Raw genomic sequence first — 25,629 nt, forward strand, 5'->3', positions numbered from 1 at the left:
CATAAAAGTTATTTTTTACATCCTAAATATTTCGGTTCTTAAAGCTTTAAAAATGAGTATTATAATATGTTTTGATAGATTTATTATCTTGTTTTTATCATATCCAATGTAAATAAGATAATTAAGAAATGAATATAAAAATACATCATCGTGAAGAAATAATCTTCCTAACGTCAAGTACCCATTTGCAATTTTTTAATGTCGCGTCCTTCTCGAGAATTAACTCCTATAATATGTTGGGTTTTTTTCTCCTTGCGTTTTCTACGGAATTTAGTGCCTGCGCTTAAAATAGGTTCGGCATTAGTTCACGCGAAAACAATAAATAGATAAATAGCGGTAATAAAATCTATGTAAAGAATCGCATCTTAATAAAATGCGGAAGATGAGTTTATCGTCTGGTTGTGACCTAGCGTAGCGTGGAATATGTTTGTATTGATTGTAAAGGTACGGTGTGCAAGTTAAATACAGACTAGATTATTATTAAGACATTGGTAAACATTTAACACAGAGAACGCGCGTCTCAGGTGGTCTATTGGTCACACGTCATCACGTGACGATACCGAGTCGAACCAATATCGAGTTTAGAGTATTGTACGTACAGTGGTTGTCATTTCAAAGTCAGCTAAAAAGAGTCGAAGCATTTAATGAGTCTCACAGTTAGTTTACAGCCTTGCTTCAGTAACTTTGCAAAGGTTGCGGATAAAGTAAGAAATTTGGTCGATTCTTACGATTTCTGTATTAGTGAACACGACAACATGTATTCGGCGAATGCGGCGGCCACGGCTGCAACGGATCTGAGTTATCACTCTTTACCTATATCACATTCAGGTTCATATCATGGACATTATACATCAAGACACGATTCGGACAATCGATTGATGAATTACCCCTTGCAGACAGCTGCTACGTATCCCTCGTGGAACGGGGTATCAAATAATTCGGAATGCACGTCAAACAGTCTCGCACCATCCTCGTCACCGTCAGGTTATCACAGTTATAGCAATGCAGTTTATAGTTATAATATGAGCCTAAACCATTACCATCATGATACTGAACATTCCGGGGCACAAGATTACCCCCATATTCAAAGAAATTTACACCTACAAACGGCGACATGTCCGTCTGCGTATACAAACAGGGACAGCATTTCAAACGCGCGGGAGACGGCGGTACACGCCCCAGTCTCGGATACTGACGGATCTGGCACAACACTGGGGATAGACAGTGATTCTCCCCCTCCCACCCTGACAAATCTTGATAATCCTCAAGTCAACGGAGAGGCGGCTGTATATAGCTGGATGAAAGTGAAAAGAAATCCACCAAAAACAGGTAAGATATATCTTCTTTTTTTTAAATATAATTCTTATTGTCGAGCGACAAAGCTCATCTTAGATAACAGTAAATCCGGATGGATTACCAGTCGTCTCCTCAGCGCATCTTTTCCACGAGTAGAATAAGACTAATAGATTTGAACGATATAAAATCAGAGAATAGAACGTAGAAAATCAATTCATAACGGACACGAAGATTGTGATCAAGTACTGCTTGCTGACTGACCGCGTATTATGACCTAGCTCTAGTAAAGTTGAGCTTCGGGCGAAAGATTACTTTAATGGTGGTCTATTCCAAGACACAAGAACATATATATCCCGACCGATTTGTAAAATACGTTAACGATGAATTATAGTCTCTATTTTCCATCCGGTTATATGGAATAAGCTCAGTCGGTAAGTAAACAGTTATCTATAGGGAAAATAGTGTATACTAAACATGTTTTTGCTTTCTTATTTTAAAAAAATACATAAAATACAACGTATGTTGCTTAAACCGAAAACTAAGTTCTGTAAAATAGCATTTTTTAATTTGTATTTTCTTTCAAACTTCAAACATTCTTGTCTAAAATGATTGAAATCACCGCAGGGGGTATACACGTAAGACATATATATAAAACAATGTATAGAATCTACTAAGTTAATATTATACAATCGCATTTGCACAACCAATCTATTTATGATCTGTCCGTTTGTACTGAAACCATTCAAAACAGAAAACGTGGCATAGTTTGACATTCGTTTTAAATACCGAAACATAATTAATCCAATTTACTGCAGTATTAATAAACATTTCTAAACATATTTCATTTATAATTTATACGGTAATAGTAAAAATTATCTATATCATTGTACACTTTTAATAAACATGAAATGAACTTACAGTGTAGGCCTACACAATCTGGTGCGTTTATTTTATGTTGTTAGGTTTAAACCAGGATAGTGATAACACTACTTTCCCCCAGTATATGACTTCATCCAAACCCTCAACGTAAAACAGGGTAGGCCTAGCCTTTACTCATACTGGGTTCCATTATTAGCTTTTGAAATAAATTGTATTTAGTTTGAATCACTAGTACATTGTTGATAACCCAATAAACACAATACACACACACTGGTTATGTTGTATACAACGAACTTTGAAATTGTTAGTAAAATGCATAATGCTGTCAAGTGTGTTCTACGATCTATTTTAAAAAGAAACATGATTTTTTAAATACTATAATTTTTGTTTTACTATAAATGAAATACCATCTGATTTATTTTAAAATATGAAAACATCATAATATTGCAGAACTTTGTTATATTTCTTCATATTCAATTTGGTAATCTATTAATAACTAACATAGTTCTGATCAATATGTAATTTTTTAACTATTAATTTAAATAATACAGTTACTATAGTTGTTTGTATTTGCAAAAACTCGATAAATAAGTAATTCATTCTAAAAGAAAATTGAAAACTAAGTTTGACAACTATGAGCATGAATAGGCATAGGCCTAAATGTCTGTAGGCTAACGGTGCTCCAGAGAATCGGTGGAAGCAAACAGGCTAGCCCTTCAATAACTACAGGGGAAATAAAGCATATAAGGCCTATACAATCTAGCCCTTACGAATTACCTTTTATTCTGTTGATGTTAGTTCGTAACCTATCGATTCATCTCCATTCTCTAGTTGGCATGTTTACGCAAGAGCTTTAGTCCGTGCTTAAACGAGATTTCAAGCCCGATCTAAGTCGTCTCGTATCATTCATATACTTACTAATGGGCCTGATGTTAATTAATTCATAATCACAAATTATAATCATAACACATTTTGTCGTCATATTTATGATTGTTAAAGCATAGCTTTTCTGGTAATTTGGAATATATTTGATTTGGTAGAGGTAAATTCAAAAGCTAAAGCTTGGAAATTAAATTTATGATATTATCTCTCATGATGTTATATACAATAGGCCTAATAAGAATCACTTTTCCTAAATTTTTTTTTTTTGCCTAATTATGCCTTTTGTGTACAGGGAAATAACAATGGAAGGTAATGCATATACTGTGTCGCTATAAGCCTGGTGACCAATTACTAAAAATAATATGCGAATAATCTCTTAGGGTATTTGCTAATTCTCACTCTATGTAATTGTCAGTCTAATATTATTTATGTTTTCCGAATATTAATATTAAACACACTGATAATAGACCATGCATAAATGACATTATAATATTTTATAGACGTAAAAACATCTAATTTAAATTCACTTTACACGTGAGAGAATATGGAATTAGGCCTACACAAATAAATAAACAGTACTAGGCTATAACATTATTTTTTTAAACATAAATAACGTAGATCGATACTTTTCTTCTGGTCGGTTTCCTGTGTTATTATATATTTTCAATTGTTGCTACAAAGGTTTAACCACGTGTAGGCTGCTGTACTAAGTATGAATATTAGAGACACTGAAGTGATTAGTGAAAATAAAATATTATAATAAACATTAATTAGGCCTAAATTAATCATAATCTGATCATTTATTTTAATTAGTCTATTCTAGTATTCGTTAAAGTTGCTAATTAAAGCATTATCAAAAATCCAATATATTAAAATATAATCAATACATCTCCTTTCAGTTTGCAGTTAAATACAGGCGTTATAAACCTATCATTAAAACAATATAATATACAATTAAAGTTTAAATTAATCTGCAATATTTTTAAAAGTATTGTCTAAGTAATAAGCAGTTGTGGATATAGATTAAGTAAATGAGGTCTACCGTATACGTTAAACGCCTTCGTCACATCATAAATATGCCATGTTTTATAGTAGGGTACAGTTTTAAGAATTGGTACCTTATTACAAATTCAACTTATGCCAACCATAACAAAAACCAATATATTAGTTTTGTGTAAATATTCACATAACTTTTATGAATGAATTAGAAATTATTACAAAAACCTAGCCAACAGATTTCAAATTTAAATATTAATTTTGAAGCATAACAAAACAATATGGCGTTCACGGTTACGGTTGAATTTTCAGCTGGAAGGCGATGATAATCTTTAATTAATATTACCGTTCCATACAATTCATTTCTAAACAATGTCAATAATTAGGCATTATTATATTACCAATGTAATTAATTTCTGTTTGTTTTGCTCATCTCGTTGACTTTAAAGTTGCTGTAGTAAACATATATTGTTATTGATCAGGCCAATGTTTGCTAAGGCCACTTGTATATTATCCCATGGTAAAGGATATAGAGCCAGCCCAAGTTATTTGGCCGTATTTGATCAGATGTTTAGGGTGTTTGAGATACGGTTTAATGGCGTATATTATTATTCCGTATATCAATATTCAATCACATACAAATTTGTTTTATTCTATAACTTATTTTCATCTATCAAAACTAATTATTGTATAGAAAACTGGACAACAAACATGCAATCGGAAAATAAAGTCAGAAAGAGGTAGACTTGTCTACCAAATGACGATTTGTTTCAATTATGTGGGGAAAGGTAGGACCTATACTCCCTGTACAAAACATGGTTACTGGCTCACTCGTTGTAGAAGAAAGCCTAATATACATCAAAGAGGAAGAGAAATAAATCGAATGAACATTTTGTTATTCTACTACAGAGTTATGTATGTGCAAGTTTTTTTTTCTCAAATATAAAGAAATCATTTCTTACCACAGTTATGGTTTTGATGAAGGTGGAAGAACTAGGGTATTTTTTCTAAAACTGTTATGTAGGCCTATACTATTTGGTAAAATCACTATATTTCGCTCTCGTCTGAGACGCATTATGAATTATAGGCCTAGCGTGCATTTAATTGGAAATATGTAGGGTTGATACAAAACGTATCGTTCCAGTGTACCCTTAACACCATTAACACCGTGCTTGTTTCGTTACAGCTTTCTTGACCTTTTATCGGGCTAGAGCTCTTCTCAGTATACGATCATTATTTTATACACGAATATACCGGTGAAAACATTTTTGCTACTGAACCTCTCGTATTTATCCAGCACAATGAACGTTTACAGATCGATTCTTCTGACCGATTTCTTTCTTTTATTTCCGACAGTGAGGTTTATGTATTTCCTGTGATCATAATGAAAATATAACAAATCTCACACCTTATCCATGTAAATACCATATCAATATGAGAACTATGCTATATAAACTATATATTATTTTGGGTATCTCATTTGATAATTGGTTTATGCAATCGATACATTATACATTATTGATGAATTACAATACGTATCGATAGTAAATTAACCTATTAATAATTACGAAAACGATACAATTAAGGACAATGGTTTAAACTTAAATGTTTCAATAAAAGAGAAGATTTTTCGAGTAGGCTATTTCTCGTGTTACGGTGGTTTTAGTGTAAAGATAATATCGCTTAGTTACAGTATGCCACTATACATTAGTATACATTTTATTTCGATTGGCTACGTTTGTTGTTTTATAATCAAGTACTGTACTAGTATTAGTTTATTTTACTGAATTTTACTTAATTTCAAGTTATAACATCATTTAGTTAATGTCCACCCTAAAGAACAAATATAATTTTAATTGAGTTTAGTCATTTTCTTCTTTTTGTGTATTATTTTAATTTATTCATATCTTTGGTCTAATTATTTCTTGTTCTTTCACCTCTGGCTAGTAATGAATTAGTTTCTAATGGTTAGTTTTACTGATATCATTACTTTAAGTGTCTTCTAACTTCATATTGATTTTAAAATATTTCATTTTGTATATTTATATTGATTATTTCATTAAGCACCGCGTTAAAAATTATAATGATGTCAACAACGTCGAACCGATTTTGTGTTAACTTTGATATAATGTATGCAAATGAGGTTGTGAGTCCTATAGTTTGCATATAGAGATTGTCGAAATCGAATGCCATAAAACTGAAATATGTTACGTCCCTATTTATCGCATGCGCAGTGTCTGTACGTAGACGACGACAGGCAAGTGTCATGTAACATTGATAATGATTATGATATGATGAAGATTGTATAGGATTGATTACGATATCCATGTTGATAATGACGACTATTGTGACATTGATGACTGATTGTGACGGTGACGAAAACGAAGATGATGACAACCATGGTGATAATGACCATGATGTATTATGTACAGTACAACCCCTCTGTTGGGTACACCCCTGTTTAGGAGGAATGAGGAGAAATGTATTGTCACTGCCATCCATATACAGGGGACACCGCTCTTCAGGAAATATGCTGTAGAGTCCCCAATGTGTCCCCTTAAAAGGTTTTACTACAGAATATGCCTATTAACAAGGTCATTCTGCTATAAGGTCGTCTACGACAAAACATCTCCATATTTCTATGGCGTACTCATACACTCTCTTCAAAGTGTTATTAATAATAAAAACAATTGTGTCCAGTATCATTATCATTATACTAATATTCCACTTATATTATCATTGTTGTTAAATGAAACTGAACCAACAAATAAGCGACTTGTTTAATAACCACGATGACTTCATAATAAGCCGCTGAACATTAATCAAAATATTACGTCAAATCTGACATAAATTGTAATTATTCCACTATGAATCATAATTATAATGAAAATGAATATGAGCATTCTTAATGCTTCGATTGGCTATCAATTAACACCTTATATCTTTAGACACTCAACTGTCGAACTTTGTCCTAGCATGATTCAAGTGTCAGCGATTAAAGTATTATTATATTTTTGTTTAATCGCCTGTAATTAAATTTCTTCATATTCAAGAGATTCAATTCAAGTGAGCAAAACAAAATGTATTTTAATTATTATAGGGTCTGAACTTACCGTCGCAAATTAAAATGGTAGGCAATTGGTCGTGTAGTGGAATTAAAACATATATTTCCCCTCATTAATTTCATGGGAAATAAATAGTCCTCTTAATAGCGGTGACACTTGAATTGAGGTGTCCCAAAGTAAAGGGCTCTACTGTAATTTAATTATATGGATGATTAGTAATAAAAAAAATTAAAGAGTGCTTATTTGGTAAACGATCTCATACAGTATCGTAGAGTTGTGTATTCCAGGAAAATATGAAAGGCGAGTATATGATATCATTAGACTGGTCATGAAACAGAACTGAATCGCAATTGAGATTATACCAAATTAACAACAACAATTTCATGATTATCAGAATAATAATTATTCCATAAAATAATTGTTTCTAAAATAATTTTATAAAATACTGTGACATGCATTAGTCCTATGTACAATTAGTTTTACAATTTATGTAGGCTTAGATATTTTACTATAATGACGTATCTGCAGTAATGATACAGAGAGAGCGTTTGGTCCTTTGTATACAGTAATTAGTTTCACAAATCACAACGTGCACCCATAATGTTGTATGCAGGCCACATTGTGTGTAGGCCGTTTACGCAGGTTTACTTCTTATGCTGTTATGATCAAAATGTTGTTTTTAATTTATGTAGGCCTAAAGTTTACTATAATACTAGACGTATCTGTAGTATCGATACAGAGAAAGCGTTTATAATAAAACTCGTCAGTTAATGGAATCGTCACTTTTACGCTCTGTAATTAATTCTCGTAGGCTGACATATCCGTCGTGCACTGATTGTCCCGAGTCACAACACGATGTTTCCATCTGCTCAACCGTAGGTGAAATCCCTCCCTTTGTTATCTGATTTGTATTTTTTTTCTAAGAAAATTAATACAATAGTGACGTCACATATTATGGAATCAAATTAAAATACGGTAAAGTACGTATCGTGTCACAATATATAAATTCTATCTGATCGATGAAACATTCTAACGTTTATTTACACAATACGGATTTGGGGGTAGGGGTATATAAAAAATAAAATTCTGCTATAAAAAAAACCTGGTATTACCTCGAACATGAAATTTAACAAGGTTGGTGATGGTGGATAATTGTTTAAATAGCGCGAAAATAAAAATCTGAAATTGAATAAGAACATCAACAATGTACACATCAAGTTATATTATCTATTATATTAATAGTCTTTAATGCAAATGTTTGCCACACCGTTTAGGCATGTGTCATACTTATGCAAACAAGTATGGGTGTTCTCTGGTTAATTCCATGGAGGAAATATAATAGATATATATTTCCTCCATGATGAGAATGGGCATATTTTCAACAACAAACAATTATGAAACATGGGAAACTTTGATCGATAATTATTGAAATGCATGATCAATAGAAATGTTTTTTCTGCACCTGGCCTTTAAGATGATTCCATATTAAAAATGAGTTGGATTAACTTGAATTGATTTAAAGTAATATACGGCATTGTCATATTAAACTAAAACGCTAAACACATTTTCTTTAAAGAAAATGAGATACAATCGCAATTAGACCATGGACATTCATGCCCTGGGAAATGGTAACATGTTCGTAATTATACCTTTAGATAAAGTAGCCTAGCTGAATACCGTTACTATATATTGGAATGGTACTTACACTATTTTGACTATTAATATATAGGTCTGCAGTACTAAAGTGGGAAGCTAATTTTACTTCAATAAATCAATGCTAAAACCAAAAAACTTACAAATTACATACAAAATGAAGGAAATAAAAATATAATGTAAAGTTAAAGTTGAGTTACTTGCAGAATCCCGGAATTAAAAAAAAATTGTTCTTTATGTGACCCAATAACAACGCTCCGCAGATAAGATGTACTTGTTCAACAATAAAACAATACGAGGACAATGTGCATAATGGTATTAATGATTCCGCAGCCTATTATTAGCGTCAACTAACATTATACCAACACCTTAATAATTGATAGGATAATAACGTAGAATCATCCCCGTGGACGTTTGCTATTGCCACGTAGACTAGGCATATTAAAGTGAGATGTCGTCTCCATCTACCAAGGGATCCGATGAGCTCTCAATATTCTATTTAAACGTGTCCCAATCGTGTAAGTCTATATCATTGTATGACGTTGTCTGTTGAGATATTTACACTTGTTTTGATGTCAGAAAGTACATCTGATCTGTGATATATGCAAAACTTAACATTATCTTAACTTAAGAGGCATTGTATTCATCAGCGTATATTGTACAGTATGTGTACTCACGGATGCATGACTACTTAGCAGGTTCTACAATTATTATTTTTACTTTAGGGAACATTGAATACAAATATACTAGTTGATAATTTCGTTTGGTCAATTGGAGTGAAGTTCATAATAAAAATGAAACATTCATTGCGCATTAATGACCACAGGTCAATTATGTACAGCCTTAAATAATTTAACATTTCAAAAAGAAACTCCCCCATCACCCCCTCAATTTGATACAATATGATCTTTCTTCAAGCATGATGGTATATTAAAAACATGGAGACGAAAGTAAAATAACTATTAGGACGTCATGATTGATCAGCAAATAGTTCTAAAACCGTTCTGAGACTGGGAAAAAGTGTATGATATGAAAATTAGAATTGATCTCTGTCTAATTCCACTTGGTTCCTCCAAGGGAGCAAACCAACTGTCCACACCATCACACATGATGGATTGACTACATATCTTAGTTATGAATGATCTTAAATTAATATTACCTAATTATTAATAACATTTCAGTTATTGTCTTCTGAACCACTTTGAATGATATCAGCCTAGGTATTTACACACATTGGGACTACCACCAGTTAATGAGTTCGTTCCTTTGGCTAAGCATCAGCAAACTAATAATTATCTATGCCTTGGGGTGAGATTTGACACGTTAGTGTATAACATAGCCGGTATTAACCCATCAATATTTTAATAGATTAATTTGACAAAAATGAAATAATATAGAATAGTTGTTTACATTGAATATAAAATGGTTTACATAAATATTGTTACTTGTATTTTATTTCATTCCTAATGAATACCTATTGGCATTCTATTGTTATTGAGCCCATTTTTAAGACGCAGACGAGGGGAGATAGGCGGCGGCGACGATGATCAGTGGCATTGACGGCCTGAGCAAACGCCGCGTCGCATCTGTTAACGACACGACGGTTACTGTTAATATTAATGACGGTAATGAACCGCGATAGCGATAACGAAGATGTCGATTTTTTCGAAGATGTCGATTAAAGTAACGATATCGATGACGTATCTACCACGACTGTATTCACTGTGACCGTATAATCCTAAAGAACATCTCTAGTATAAGATAGCAACGAAAATGTAAAATGTATCGCACATTATTTGTATAGGTGACCACTAGGTGAAGGGTTAGTTGTATACATATCCGGATCTTGTGAGGGTTTAAAAATCTGGGTCAGAAAAGCCGTCTGGTTGATAAGTTGTTTTTGCTATTGTACGTGTCTCAATTTCTGAAACCCGCGGTCAGTCTGACCACTTAAAGAATTCCAAAACGCCGCTCTGGGCCGCTGATTGACGTGTTTTCCTCCGTGTAACGTCTTCACACGTCGAACAGTTCAATATGCTATAGTGGCGTACGTTACCGACACTTAACATAAACAGATCTAAACCAACACTCAAACACACTCGACAACGCACGATATCGGGACCTATTGAAGTTGACTTAAACATTAGTGACCTGGTCAAATCGATAAACCACGAATTGAAACTGATAATGATAATAATACTACGATGTATACACGGGCGTTTTACGCGGTGGGTTCCGTTCCTATACGCGTTCCTCTTCTGTACCAATATTTCCGACCAATAATCCGCAACATACATATCATATGAAACAACAAAAGACGGCGGAACCTTTGACTGAAACAATAGTGACCAGTTCAAAATCGTTAATCACGAATTCAAACCGATATACCGTCAGGTAAATCGTTCGCTTCCCTTTCGGTAGTCGGTTGGGTAGACCACCTCAAAGATCCGTAGCCTGCCGAAAATTAAATGGGTGCAATTTTTCATCGGTAAATGTGGCACTACCAACACACAGGGGTATTCGAGTGGACCTATTTCTGCAATATTTGGTCGTAGATCAATCTGTCAGTGACAATGATCATCGATCATTGGTCTTGCTTTTTTCTGATTAATAAGGGTCGTTGCCTTATAATAAAATAATATTTAAAATGCAACAAACCCGACACATTTTTGCTTGTTTAAAATTGGGTTCATTCACCTAGTTGGATAAATTTATTCAATGATGGAAGATAAATTTATTAAATGATGGAGAATAAGTATTTATTTATACATTATTATTTGTTTTTATCAACCTAATTTTTAGAATTAAAAGCATAGGTCCATGCTTCAAGCGTCCCGTTGTTTTTAGAAATGGTCTTTGAATTCCTGTGAATGTTAAACGTGATCCAACTGTAGCAAAATGTATAGCTCAGTCATTTCTTTTAGACCTAACAGACTATAATGCCACAAGACTGTTTGATGCTAATGAGTCCGTGTAAGATTTACCTTCTCAGCGCATTTGTTTATACACGATGTAGTCTCGAGCTTGTCGGTTTGTTTTCCTTCGGATGTATCACCGTTTCGCGCTATTCTTCACGATATTGAATCTAAACACACTCATCACCGCGCCACGTTTAAAGAAGTTCATTATTAAACTGTATTGTGTTTTAAGTGATCCCGTTTATTCCAATTACTCAGCGTAGCATATATTAAAATGTATATTCTACCGTATAGTCTATTCTGGTCGGCCTGCTATAGGCTTTTCCCTAACGCTTTAGGCAAGTTATTATCTAAACGTTAATTTATCGGTAACTACTCGGTTTATTATAACGACTTTCTGTATAATGGGTTTAATTACAATCGTCTTAGTATACTGGAGTTAAGTTACAATGCCAGTCTTACACAATGATACCAATTTGTAAAAAAATTGAATTATGAAATTAGAGAGAGAGCAAACATATTTATTTTGCTTATAGGCCTATACATGGGGAAACACGTTTTATAAATAGTAAAATGATGATTCGACCTAAATAGTTTAGCAACGTTTGAGATCATTGACCTTATTCCATACTTTTCTATATCAAATTTGTATAAAAAATATGCTAAATATTCAACGCATCAGTTATTTTGTAATTAACTGATTTTTGTCAAAATTAAATTTATAATTTAAAAATGTAACATTTTGCCTCACAAATTTAAATGATGCAAAAATATCAAGGACGCAAATGTGTGTTGTGGCGCATATCATTTTATGTATTGTAATTAAAGGTATATTCTGTGTCTAGCATCAAGACGCGGACTTACGTTTAATTCCGTCTAAAACCATCCCGCCTTTTGGCTACCGCTGTACAATGAAAGAGAGCCGTAAGTGTTCCTAATACTACTGTGTCAGTCGTTGAATCCATTTATCCAGCTTCCATTGAATGAAACTTATTCTTAGATTAAACGGATCTAATCAAATGCGTTTTTATAAGATAATGTACATCCTATAACTTATTTACTCAATATTGAGTCTTCAGAATCTAACAAGGAGTGACGTGCGCGAAGTTTCAACGAATATACTCTTATAGTCTGCCCACAACAATGTGCGTATGTGTATATTATATATTTATTTATTTTCACGATCGTAAAAATAAACTGAGGCTCTGTTTCAGATACCAGTGTAAATAGGCCGATTAATCAGGATAATCAACTTATTGTTTTATTATGTTAATTACTTACTTATTTACATACAACTTGTCCTATTGGTATATAAGCACTCTAGGCGTTGTTTACTGTTCTGATGATGAGAAGAGTTTCTCGAAACATGTCACATTTTAAGGCAGCCTTTTTATTAAATGCCTCGCTATAGTCATTTTAACTATTAATTATTAGTAATTAAATTCTATCATAATAATTATCATTTGTTTGATTTGAATAAAATTGAAATCTTTTAGTTATACAGGGAGTAGAGCTAGATAGGCATGAAGTTGCCTTTTCTCTTCTTCCTTTTTATCCAATTATTTTATTATGTTTTATATTATAATGTTATGTTTATGTATTTTTTTGGATGAATAAAGAAAGAAATCATTAACTCGTAAGTTTGGTGGTATTATTCATGATTTAATAATAAGAATAATAATATTGATATTGTGTGTAACGGTCATGAATTTCTGCTCGCCCTTAGCCTAACTTTTTGGTTTCTAAAGCGAATTATTTTAAAATTGGTATTACTGTAGTTACTGTAAGATATTAATATAATAAAGCAATCATTTATGATGGAATAGGCCCGAATATAAAAATATTATAGCATATCAATTATCAAATTTAATATATGAAATAAGATGGTTTGAGAATAAACTTTTGAATAACGTGTAGGTAAACGAGGGGCTTTTCTTAAGAAGTTATATTACAGTATGTAATAAACCCCCACAGAGTAACAGTCATTGTTATCACTTTTTTCAACATCAAAAAAAAAGAATTTTAATTCAGTAGGCCTATTCTTCCAAAAGTTACAATAAAAAATATGTAATTGATATATCATAAGTGGTCATGAATTACGGTACTAAATGAAACACAAGTACGAGTTACAAGCCTATTGAATTAGAAACGAATCAGGCAGTCACATAAAAATGTTTACATTAGAAATCAGGCTAACTTGTGCTTCTCAAAAACCTAGGCCTAATTATATAGAAATAAATAAAACTGTTATACTGTCGCAACAAGGGGATCAAAACACCAAATAATCATACTATAAGACTGAATATAACATAGATAGGCCTAATGTAACTTATATTTATATTAGTAACTTATTTTTTATAAAAAAAGGTAAAAAATACATTTTTATTTTGGTATTTGCGTATATAAATCAGGCCAATGTCGGTCAGATGTGTTCACGTATAATTACAACATTAAAAGGGGGCCGCTAAATACGTAACGTTTAAATATTCATAGTTGTGTGATTTGTGGAATTGAAAACGGATTATAAGCTAAAATGTTCGTCGCGTGTTCATAAAAGGGATTTTTATTTAGTGCGAATTTTACCCCTGGCGTTACATTATACAGCATACAGTTGGTTAAAATTTGCTTCGGATTCACTTTAAAAAGTACACATTTGTAAATAGTATGAAAGTGAGCGGCTTATTAGACAGGCAGTTCTTAAAACTTTTATTTACATTTAGATGCTTCGTAAATAATTCATTTAGTTACGTGTATAAATATAAGTGCAGCAGAAATGAATGAATGGAATAATTAAAAGAATGGATACACTGCGGGGTTATAATTATGGTCTCATCTAATCATTAGTCTCGTATATTATTAGTATTTTTTTTTGCACATACGAGAGATAAGTTTTTATAAATGGTAAAGGTATAACAAGTATATATATTTTACCTCAACTGGGGACTATTTTGATCAGGCATTATTTCAACTCAACACCATTCTCTGTGTTTCTAGTCCAAAAAATATGGAACTATTGGAACAACACGAACAATTTGGTTTGGGAGTGTTTCTGGGAATTCGATTCTGAGTTGGTTGGTTTATTTATTTCTCCATGGTTTACAAAATGACTTCAGCAGCAGCAGTGTGGAGAAATGACCTAATGTTAATTCTCTGTGTTTCTGGTCCAGAAAAATATGGAACTATTTGAACAACACGAACAATTTGGTTTTGAGAGTTTTTCTGAGAATTCGATTCTAAGTTGGTTTATTTATTTCTTCGTAGTTTACGCAATGACTTCAGCAGCATGATGACCTAATGTTAGCCTGATTATGAATTGTGCCATGTTTACCATAACGTGTGTACTTCAATTTGTAACGATTTACAATCATCCTTAGTACTGTTGCATTGTTAATAATTACGGCCAACACTCACCGAATAAACTGACTTAATTGGAATGAACTATTGAATTAATTATTTCTGGTTTTAAATAAGCACAGTGCAAAAAGTGCAATAATCTCTGACATCACTGATGGCATCAAAGCGTAGTTTGCGGACATATATTGGAATTTATTAAGCCTATTTTGAACATCTTAAACTTATATAATAATTACATCATATGATTCTTAAAATATCTCAATAGATAACTTTTTTCTTTTAGCACTCTTTCTGCTAATCCGAATAAAACAGTAAAGAAATGGAAAAAGTGGGTTTGGGTTAAGTTATTAAAATGTAATAATTGCGTATTGTTATTTAGAAATAAGGCTCGATAGGCTACAATTCTAAATTGTATTCGTATAAATATTGTTCAAAAATAGCATATTATTACTCATATGTGATCTGGAGTAAGTTTCAATCCAACATCCAACTAATCTTTTCTACCATTTTGACAGATCTAACTATTAAAGATGTATTGTCCCCCAAAAACATGAAAAATGAAGATTAATTAAATCAGACTTTGAATATGTTATTTTGTAGTTTTAATAAAGTTAATCACCTCCATAGAAAAAAAAACCAAAAAAAATGTTTTCACTTATAAAATGACAAAATAAATGGTTAAATTCAACCAAAAATCCATTGGCTGGCAGCCAATTTGACCATTTTTTGCTTTAAATTACATTTTTTCAGGTAAATACATTTTTTTTTTCGATCCAATTTTTGGAGTGGATAACTATTATGTTGCATTAAAATGGAATATTCAACAAAAATTTTTTTTTAAATTATTTTTTCAGGGGGACAATACATCTTTAATGGAATTAATAAATCCTTATATAATAATACTATTCGCTTACATTTAACTATAATTATGTTTGTGGAAAATGAACTGTACTAATGAATGACAAAAATCCGGCATCTTCTTTTCCAACAACCATTCCCCACACCAACCCCAACACACGAAAAATATATGAGCATGTTGTACCAAAAAGACGTGACAAATTAATTCAAACTCATCTTAATAATTTTATAGGATACATGCTTAAACTCCAGAGATTTAACGTCTAAGATTGAGGCATTTGTGTCAAACACTGGGGGTAATAACAATAAGCACACACCATTGGGGATTCACGTTATGTCATTTTAATTGATTTTAATAACACTGGTTTATTATTACAATTTAGCTTCAGTTCATTATTGCTATGATCAAGGTAAATTGGTCCCACGAGAGAATTAAAGAAGAAAGTATAATTTTGAGTTCATTTAACAACTGTATCAGAAGATAAATCCATCATATCTTAGTAAGCTAACCGTCAAAGCAACGTGTAAAAAATGCACATTGCATTGGCTTCTTATGGTTTATTATCTATTGTTTTCAAGGGGAATCCCCTGGTTATAGTCACTCTCATGAAGGGGTGTCCAAAAGGTTCTATTTCTTTGTTTAAACTTATGCAACCCATGTTGGTTTATCTAGTGTACTCGGCCCTTCAGTTAAGTACAGTTTCAATGTTGAATAAAATCTTTCTTTTTTCATATAGCAAACTGGATCGTATTTCATTGTGTATTTCATAATTTATTTATTTATTCAACCATATTTCAAGAGGGTGACCCAGCCAATATATATAATATAGGCATAATTATACAAATACATTGCTTAAAAACTGCGGATATATTGAAGAGATGGATTTCACGTTTATAAATATACTGTATTGCAAATGAGTGGAAACATCAATTTTGAAGAAAGTTTATGTTAAAACAAACAAATGAAATGGTTATATAAATTTGTTTTGGAAACACTGACGATGATATAAGACACAAACCAACAAGATGTGACGTTACGAGAAAGAATGTTATGTTTATGACTGAGATACGGTATATATTAAGTGAATGTTAGGAAAACGCAAATCACAGTATAGTAATAACATGGAACTCTAAAATGAGAACAACATTCAATCCAGCGAGGTGACGTTAAGAGTGTTGTTATTATGTTTCTATATATATTGCAAATTGTACAATATTGTACAGCAATAACCTAAAAGGCATATCAAATAATGTGACGACAACTTTACAATTACAATATTTCACAACTTGTGCTAATTAATATAAAAGCAACACTATGATGGATCATGTATTTCAGTGAATAGGACATGATGTATCTTCCTAGCATTGGGTCGTAACGAAATTTAATGATCTTGCTCATAATGGACCACGCTAATGAAACCTTTGCATTCCGTTGATATTTGATATTCATTTGTGTTATGTTACAAATTATTGGGGGCGCTTTAGGATTCTACAGCAACTGTAAGCAAAATTGTAATACAACAACATCTAGGCCTACTGTTTGAAAAGAAAAAATAAGAATATTCTGAGAACTAGTGGCTGTATTCACCAATCACACTTAAGTGAGATATTTCACTTAAATATTAAGTATTTCACTTAACTCAATAAATATTTAAGTATTTCCTTTAAATTGTATTCACTTAGATTGGAGATTTTATAATTTTAAGGGTAAGTGTTTCCCTTAGTGTGGATGATGAATACGGCCACACAAGTACACCCGATTCTCTGAAGTGGTATTTCTTTAGATAGAAAACAGTTTTTAAATGCTACTTGCGGGTTTCTAAGGTGAATGATCACTAATACACTGTTTAAATCTATGAACAAATTAATAAATTATTTTATTTTTTATTATTTTGCAGTTAAAACACCAAGCGATTTCGGAGCAATGTCAGCAAACAATAACGGCCGAACGAACTTCACGAATAAACAACTAACAGAACTAGAGAAAGAATTCCATTTCAACAAATATCTGACGCGTGCAAGACGAGTAGAAATAGCATCACAACTAGGACTTAATGAAACGCAAGTGAAAATATGGTTCCAGAATCGTAGAATGAAAGAAAAGAAAAAGATGAAGGAATGTATTTCATCTATCCATATTTCTGGATCGCCTGATTTAAAAACACATCTGGTGTATACCAGTTAATACTGTGAAACCACACTTTTTTGACGTGTTGGTCATTTCTATACTATTGTTATTTTTCCGACAAGTGCGTGTGACTTGAACTGAAACGCTAGTTTCATCCAACAGAAAAACATCGCGCTATTTCTACGTCTGATGTGCGCTTTCACCGATGAATGGCTGCTGCGCAGCTACAGCATTTAAGAAAAAAAAGTACCGGACACTATAACGGGGGGTACGAGAACCGTGATTTTATTACAATTGCATTGTGATAAATAGATTAATAGTAGAATTAATTTTCTTATTAACACTCATGGTTATAGATATCTTTAAAATAAACATGTTCACAAATCAAACGCTATAACCCATGCCATTAACCTACCCTCTGAACTGCAATAGATCAACCGAGTTTTACAATCATATTCAACAGTGTTTAATCAAATTGTATTAGTTATCTGAAGAAGTCATTCCAACCATTTGTCAGTGTGACATCACAAAAAAAAAATCGCAAACGTTGTTGATTATCAGCTATAGTAAATATTTGTTTACAGATGTGTCTCACAGTACGATGCCCCTTTTTTGTTTTGCCTTATTCTGTGAACACTCTTAACGGGGGAGGATATTGTGTTTTAACACTACCACCAGCCATGTTAAAGGCACACTGTTCCATGTTCCTTTAATAATAAGGGTATCAAAACAGGAATAAACGGCAAAAATCAATTATCTACTCCGATCTAGTCAAATAAAGCGAATTAAAAAAATGTTTTTTTCTCAAATTGCCTCTTGAAACAATATTTTAATTTAATATCCCAAAGATGCACTGTTCAACAATATACTAAATAAATAATAAACTCCCGACCGACTATGAAGAAAATCAATTTTAATTGCCTGTTTGTACATTAGAAAGTCTATCCATATCTATTCTTTTGTTTTTTTGCAAATAACTTGTCTGTTAATTTTAACAAATTATGTTGGTTCAAATTGTTAATTGTATTATGACAAAAATTTATTCTTGCGTCAAATTTTAATTAAAGTAAAAAAACACATTTCAAAACTCTAATATTTTTATGATGTAATTTCATTCAATTATTTTTTCTTTGGCGTATGTTTGGTATCCTTGTTTATATCACATCGAAGTATTGGGGGAAATATTTATTTATCAATATTTTATCATTATTTATCATTTTTCACAATGTTTTTGTATAATATTCTCTGTTGCAATATACATGTATACGACGTTCCGTGTCATTCCCGTATTTAATATTGAACTGGTTATTTGTTTAAAACCATACCGTATTTATTCGAACAATTGTTTAAAGGGAGGGGGGGGGGGGGTGGGGGGTGTACAGTATACTCAAATGCAGTAAACACCCTCACAATATGGAAAAACAATAAATACAAATTTAGGTTTAAAAAATGCTTTGTAATATTGTAGATCATCTGCAAGTTTTACTTACAAATAGCAATGAGAATACAGGATTGTGTCAATATGAATGTGGAGGGCATTATAGTAAACCAGTCTAGTCTAGAGGAAGGGAGTGGGTATTTATCCAAACATTCTTTGTGGGGTATTAAGGGGGAGTTTATTCGAGGGGTAGGGAGAATTTATTCGAGGATTGGGACGCGTTTATCCAAAGCGGGGCATTAATTCGAATAAATACGGTATTTTTAATTTATTTATTGATTTACCTCACCTTGCTACTGTCAACAAAGATGGAAATTTAAGAAAATAAATACATTTTAAAAGAGAATAGACTTGTGTAAGCTTGGTTACTGTGTTAGAATAGATTCTGTTGTATTGAGTTGTCTATTAATTACTATATGTATCAATGTTCCTCATTTGTCCTATAGCAGTTTGTGCGAGAATATTTATTATGATAAATATGATTATGATTGGATAAACATAATGGTGATGATGATGATGAAATGATTATGATTGAATGACTGCCGGATGACGACAATGTTAATCGGATGATAATGGCAATGCTTACGATGACTGGAGATAATTAATAGGGTTGGTTAATAATATACCATTTTGGTAGGCATTTTAGTGATGATTGTAAAATTATAAATAAGTACAAAAATTACAAAATTCAAAATGCTAATACCTTTTTTAATCACATAAACAGACCCCACTTATAGCAAGACTAATATATCTACAATTCTACGGATTTTATTCATCGTGATTTGCAGCGATATATCACACCAAAACTTGATTAACTGTATATGTATTTCAATACTGTATTTTCTAAGATCAACATATTTTATTACAAAATGACTCTTTTCTAAAAAATAGACAAATAGACGTTCGCGGTTACAAGAAAATAATTGAGTTTGACGTTTAGTTCGTTACATCGACGCATTAAATTGGGATACCGAATGCTAAATGCCACAGATACGTTAGGAAGCAAGCCCAGCGCACGTTAACAAAATAATTAGTACAGTAATAACTCAAAAGAGACGATATTACAACTGAAATGTTCGGAGCGTGTCCACAGGCTAAACACGTGTAGACTTTGTCCTCATTTTTTGCAGTGATTGTTAACTTGCTTTCTGATACATTGCATCGAAGAATAAAATAATCACTTCTACATTTTTTGTACTAATTTTTATGGAATTATATTATTGAATTAATTAATTTATTTTTATTAAATTATTGTATGGATTGTTGTTAACGCGGTTACAGCAGTTTCTGTTGCATAATACACGACGCGTCTGTATATAGTAAATATTGAAAAAACGTGTATACCATGTTCTATTTTTTTATATATATTTTACACTTCGTTCAAGTTCTGACAATTTAATGAATAATAATTGCATTTATTTTGGTTTTAATAACTTTTTGTATACTGTGCCTACATCATATCATCATTCATTTATTCAATAGTATATAGGGCACTTGCCCAAGTACAATGATAGAAAATAATACATATTATAAAAACATTACAATTAAAAATAAAGCTTGGTTCCCAACTAGGACGCAACGCAAATACGTAAGTCTCGACACAAATACGAATTGACTAATATAATCAATAGGAATGGATTATTCAAACTGTCGCTTGTTCCCACTAGAACGCAACGCAAGGACGTAAGCCGCAACGCAAGCGAATTGACTAATCCAAGCGATGGATTATGCGAACCGTTCCTTGTGATTGGTAAATTCGTTTGCGTTGCGGCTTACATCCTTGCGTTGCGTTCTAGTGGGAACCAAGCTTTAGGGCCCTTTCATGTATAGCTAAATACCCGGGTAAGTTTGTAATTCAGTAATTGGCCCTTAACACCTACTTATCCGTGTAAATACGTATGTCTGAACGTCAATTTAAGAACAGACGATGTCAGAATATTGTGATATTGTTAAAAAATGATAAACTAGGTAATATAGGCCTTCATTGAAAAAAAACGAGCCAGAGTAAATGCCATTTTCAATAATAATATACTTGTTTTCTTCTTTTATCAAAATTGCATAAAACACCTGTTTCTATTTACAACGTATTAACATTGGAGAGCCATTGTAAGTGACATATTTTAGATATTAATGTTTATATTATAATACATTATTTTACTTTTTAGATATGCGAATTATGTTGTAATCCTCTCATAATATAGTATAGGCCTACTATACTATATATCTTCAACGAAGTGACACCAACATACGACCAGTCAAAATGGCCGCGGTATTCAAATATTATTTAGTTATAAACATCCAATCTAAAAGCTCATTGCATAACACATAACTAATATTGTCTTATTGTTGATTGTCGATAAAGTTTGTATCATGTTCACGCACAAATCATTAAAGAAAGGAGTCATTTTGATCTGAAATGCTTAACTCAAAAATCAGAGAAAATAAAAATTTATGGTACATTTACTTGCAGTAAAGCCCATCCTTTGGAAATATTAAGAGGACACTTGTCTGGAATGAACAAAGGGCACTATATAATGTTTTATCAATGTTTTAACCGCTTTCAGGGGACACCCATATTAATATATTGTAAAATTCTTTCCCAATTTTGTTCCGTTTAAAAAAAATATATATCTCTATTATGGTGACATGGGTTCCGAAAGTTTCCACTTTAACATTCTTTTCAATTTGTTGTTCCATTTGTTTTTAAATATAGGCCTATCTTTCTGAACATATCGCCACAAACGGATTGTGTGAAAATCTATAAATAGAACAATAAAGAGTAGGATAATGTGCATGCGCGTTTCCATTATTTTGCACACGTTGGAAAAGTCATTCTAAAATCTGGTTCTTTTAATAACAAATCTAGCACGTCTTGAAAATTGTAACGGAAATATACAAAAAGAACGAAAATCGTTTATTATATAACCAAGGCAGAGAGACGGTAAATCAACAATATAATAGCAAGAAATAGGTCAATGGAAATACAGATTGAAAGACGAGATTCAGTGCGAAGACGCGCATTGATCTCACCGCGTGTAATGCCGTGCCGTTTAGACCCATTTCTTGTATCATTGATTTCGCTTTTTCTTCAGCTGTAGTTTCGAACTTTTTTTATAAAGCCGGTAATTGCGCTTCCTACGCAGAAAAATCGCTTTTTAATCGAACATTCTATTGACTGGCATAGCGATTGAGAACCACCTGTCTGAGCAGACAGTGAGGCCGAGCCTCTTGAGTGAGAAAAAAGGCGGCGTCGATTTCGAAATAGTAGGCCTACAAAAGAGATTTTCCAAAAATGTAAACTTTGTACTCAGTGACCCAAGTTACGGCAGGACCACAAGAAACATTTGGTTTTCATGGGAGGCAAAGAGGAACACGCATCGGCGCCAAGTCTTTCATAAATTCTTAACAAATATGTATTCAACGCAAACAGGAAAAAGAATAGGATAATATTGGCATTTAACTAACGCCTATAGCATTTGGAAATTACTGTAACAAAATCGATAGACCACACTCCCTTACTAATCTAAGACACTGACTCACTGGTGGGCATATACTAAGTAAAACAGCATTATTCCTTTCCGTAACTTGATTTTTCAAGAGTCAAAGCTAATTCAATAAGCGGAGTATATACTGCTTGAAAAGAAAACATAGATTTTAGGAAAATGTGTTTTTTTTCGTTCGTTGTTTTGCCTGTTTAAACAACATATTTAATTTCGTTAATGAAAACGGCATCTTTCTACACCCGTGATTTACGGAGAACGTTCCTACAACAATAGCGTGAAAACAATATTCAGTAACACCTAACTTCCCCAAATTTATTTTTGTTCACTTTGTCCAATCGCACACACGACTTTGTCGAACATGCACTCATCGCCCTAAAAAAACTCCCTATCGTCATAGTAATCGCTTATTATATATCCAAAGAAACAAAACAAAAGAAACAAACCAAACAATTCAAATTACGTTTTATAAGTTACACATGAGGGAATGATTAGGCCTAGTTGAAAAGGGTAAAAAGATTACCAAAACATGAAATGCAAAAATCGTTTGTTTGTGTACTGATGTTATCTATGACGGTCTTATTAGCGTATTTTCCAAATAAATTGTATTCTTTATTTAGATTCATCAATTTGGATTAAAACTTTCGTTAGTTCAGTAATGAAGAATAAGTTACTTATTTCTCCTGGTTCAGTTAAAACAGTGGCAGAACTCTGTTTCTCGTCAAACCAGGGCAAAAGTCTTATTAACTATTATTATCAATACTTTTCAGTTGCCTTTATCAAAAGGTGTAGACATTAAAACAACTTTGGGGGGGGGGGGGGATGACTTATCCACGCAGTTTGGGGTCGCGATAATCAACGAAACCATCTATAAATTGGTTCCAAATAAATAACAAAGATTTCTGTTTATAAGAGCCGAGTAACGACAGAACCAAATGAAAAAAATCAAGATTTGATGTAGATCAATAGAGCAGATGAACGAGAAGAATGAGATGTAGAATTTTTTAGATCAGATTTTATTTGGCATTCTATTGAGTACTTTTCATCAAATGTAGATACAATGCTTTTTATATATCGATTTGGTGTCATTTATGGCATACGTTTCAACCCAAGGAAACACCTTTGTTATATTCAGAGTTATTTGTATAATAAAATCTAAATACACTCGTTTATGGTTGATATAAACTGTCTACTCTACTTTGATATACATTGTTTTACACAATGAAATATAATGCAATAATATTAATAATCACTCTCCTTATCCTCCGCCAATTTAAGTTTGATAAATGTTTAAACCCCACCACATCAGTTAAGGGGGAAATGGTAAACTCAGCACTGCGTGTTTCAAAATTGTCAAAACAATTCACATAAAACTGTTAAAAAGAGACCTTTGTCATTTTCCCCTTGACATTTCAAAGAGTGGTCCTTGCTTGGAGGAGGGCCTAACATATATATATATATATTATTAAATATTAGTACAGTATTAAAATAAGTAGGCCTCAGAAAAAGAGGTACACGATATCGGTACTTTGGTAATAAATGACTCTGTTCGTCAATCACGCCTGGCCTGAACCAAAATACCATTCAAATAAAAATCTTATGATCACATTTTATTTCCAATCGGTACACAATTACATATTAATGTTACGTTACAAGATCAATCATGTTTATACATTAGTTAACACAAAAGTATTGACGAGCTAGTAGGATACCACTCTACACCATGGAGGAGTTCCTCCACGTTGCACCTAGGATAGATCCGGAAATGACAATGCCGTGCGACACTGGCGTGTACCGGTAGCAATTTCACAGCATGTTCACGGATAACAAGAAGGGCAGATATAATATTCAAATGTAGTGTCCTTACCTTTTTTAGTAGGGTCGTAGTAGGGCCTTATAATCCATATATTTCAAAAACGATTCTTTTAACGCGATTACAATTGATATAAGTTGTCCAATTTCAAAATATTTAAATCCATTATAGGCTACTGAATTAGGGAATGGTTTCTTAACGCGATTACAATGCTGTACTACAGTAGTTAGCAGTCCTAATTTGCATACATTCCGTTGTTGTACAGGTGCTTCTAACTAAACAGGGCCCTGGTTCGGCTGCACGACATACCATATTTCTGAACTTTCTTTGGCAGCAGAAAGTGGAGATACATTTTAAATACAGGAATCCGCTTACGCTTAAAATTCAACAAACTGAACAGTATTTACAATATTTACAGTATTGATCTTGGCAATAATACTATCACGTGGATTTGGAATTATTTTGCTTAACATAACTATTATTATTCACCTATAACAATGTAAGCGGTATAACCATGTTATAATTATTCTTAAATAACTATTAAAAAATTATTTAACTGAAAAAAAAGACAAGCATACAGTAGTAAATCAGAAGCCCATTGTCTTTCCGATGAAATCATTATTTTTGATCCGTTTTTTTTTTCTACAGACAGAAGTATAAATAATTTAAACTTAAATTAAAACTACAACATGGCCGATTCGATCGAAGTTTGATTTTTTAATCTTTGTTTTTTTTAAATGTTTTGGGGACAGTATATCATGTATGCAGAGATAGGATAGGATAGGAAGTTATGGAGCAATCTAGACATAAAAGTTCGGGTATGTTCCGGAATAATTAGTTAAAAAGTTA

General features: G+C 32.4%; 1 protein-coding gene across 1 annotated transcript; it reads left to right on the plus strand.

Moving 5' to 3' along the window:
* The first annotated feature begins 570 nt into the window (after positions 1-570).
* Positions 571-19,581, plus strand: LOC144840211 (uncharacterized). Its single transcript, XM_078695949.1, has 3 exons — positions 571-1,329; positions 17,800-19,396; positions 19,427-19,581. The coding sequence occupies exons 1-2, from the start codon at positions 645-647 to the stop codon at positions 18,084-18,086; spliced, it is 972 nt and encodes a 323-aa protein (XP_078552075.1). The 5' UTR covers positions 571-644; the 3' UTR covers positions 18,087-19,396; positions 19,427-19,581.
* The last annotated feature ends 6,048 nt before the right edge of the window (positions 19,582-25,629 follow it).

This window comes from Antedon bifida, chromosome 1, assembly GCF_963402885.1.
Source record: "Antedon bifida chromosome 1, ecAntBifi1.1, whole genome shotgun sequence".
Taxonomy (NCBI): Eukaryota; Metazoa; Echinodermata; class Crinoidea; order Comatulida; family Antedonidae; genus Antedon; species Antedon bifida.

What these genes read in the sequence shown, in the direction of transcription:
- LOC144840211 (XM_078695949.1), top strand. Translation starts at nt 645, where the DNA reads ATGAGTCTCACAGTTAGTTTACAGCCTTGCTTCAGTAACTTTGCAAAG. An exon ending in AAGAAATCCACCAAAAACAG is followed by an intron (nt 1,330 to 17,799) that starts GTAAGATATATC and finishes ATTATTTTGCAG; the next exon opens with TTAAAACACCAAGCGATTTC.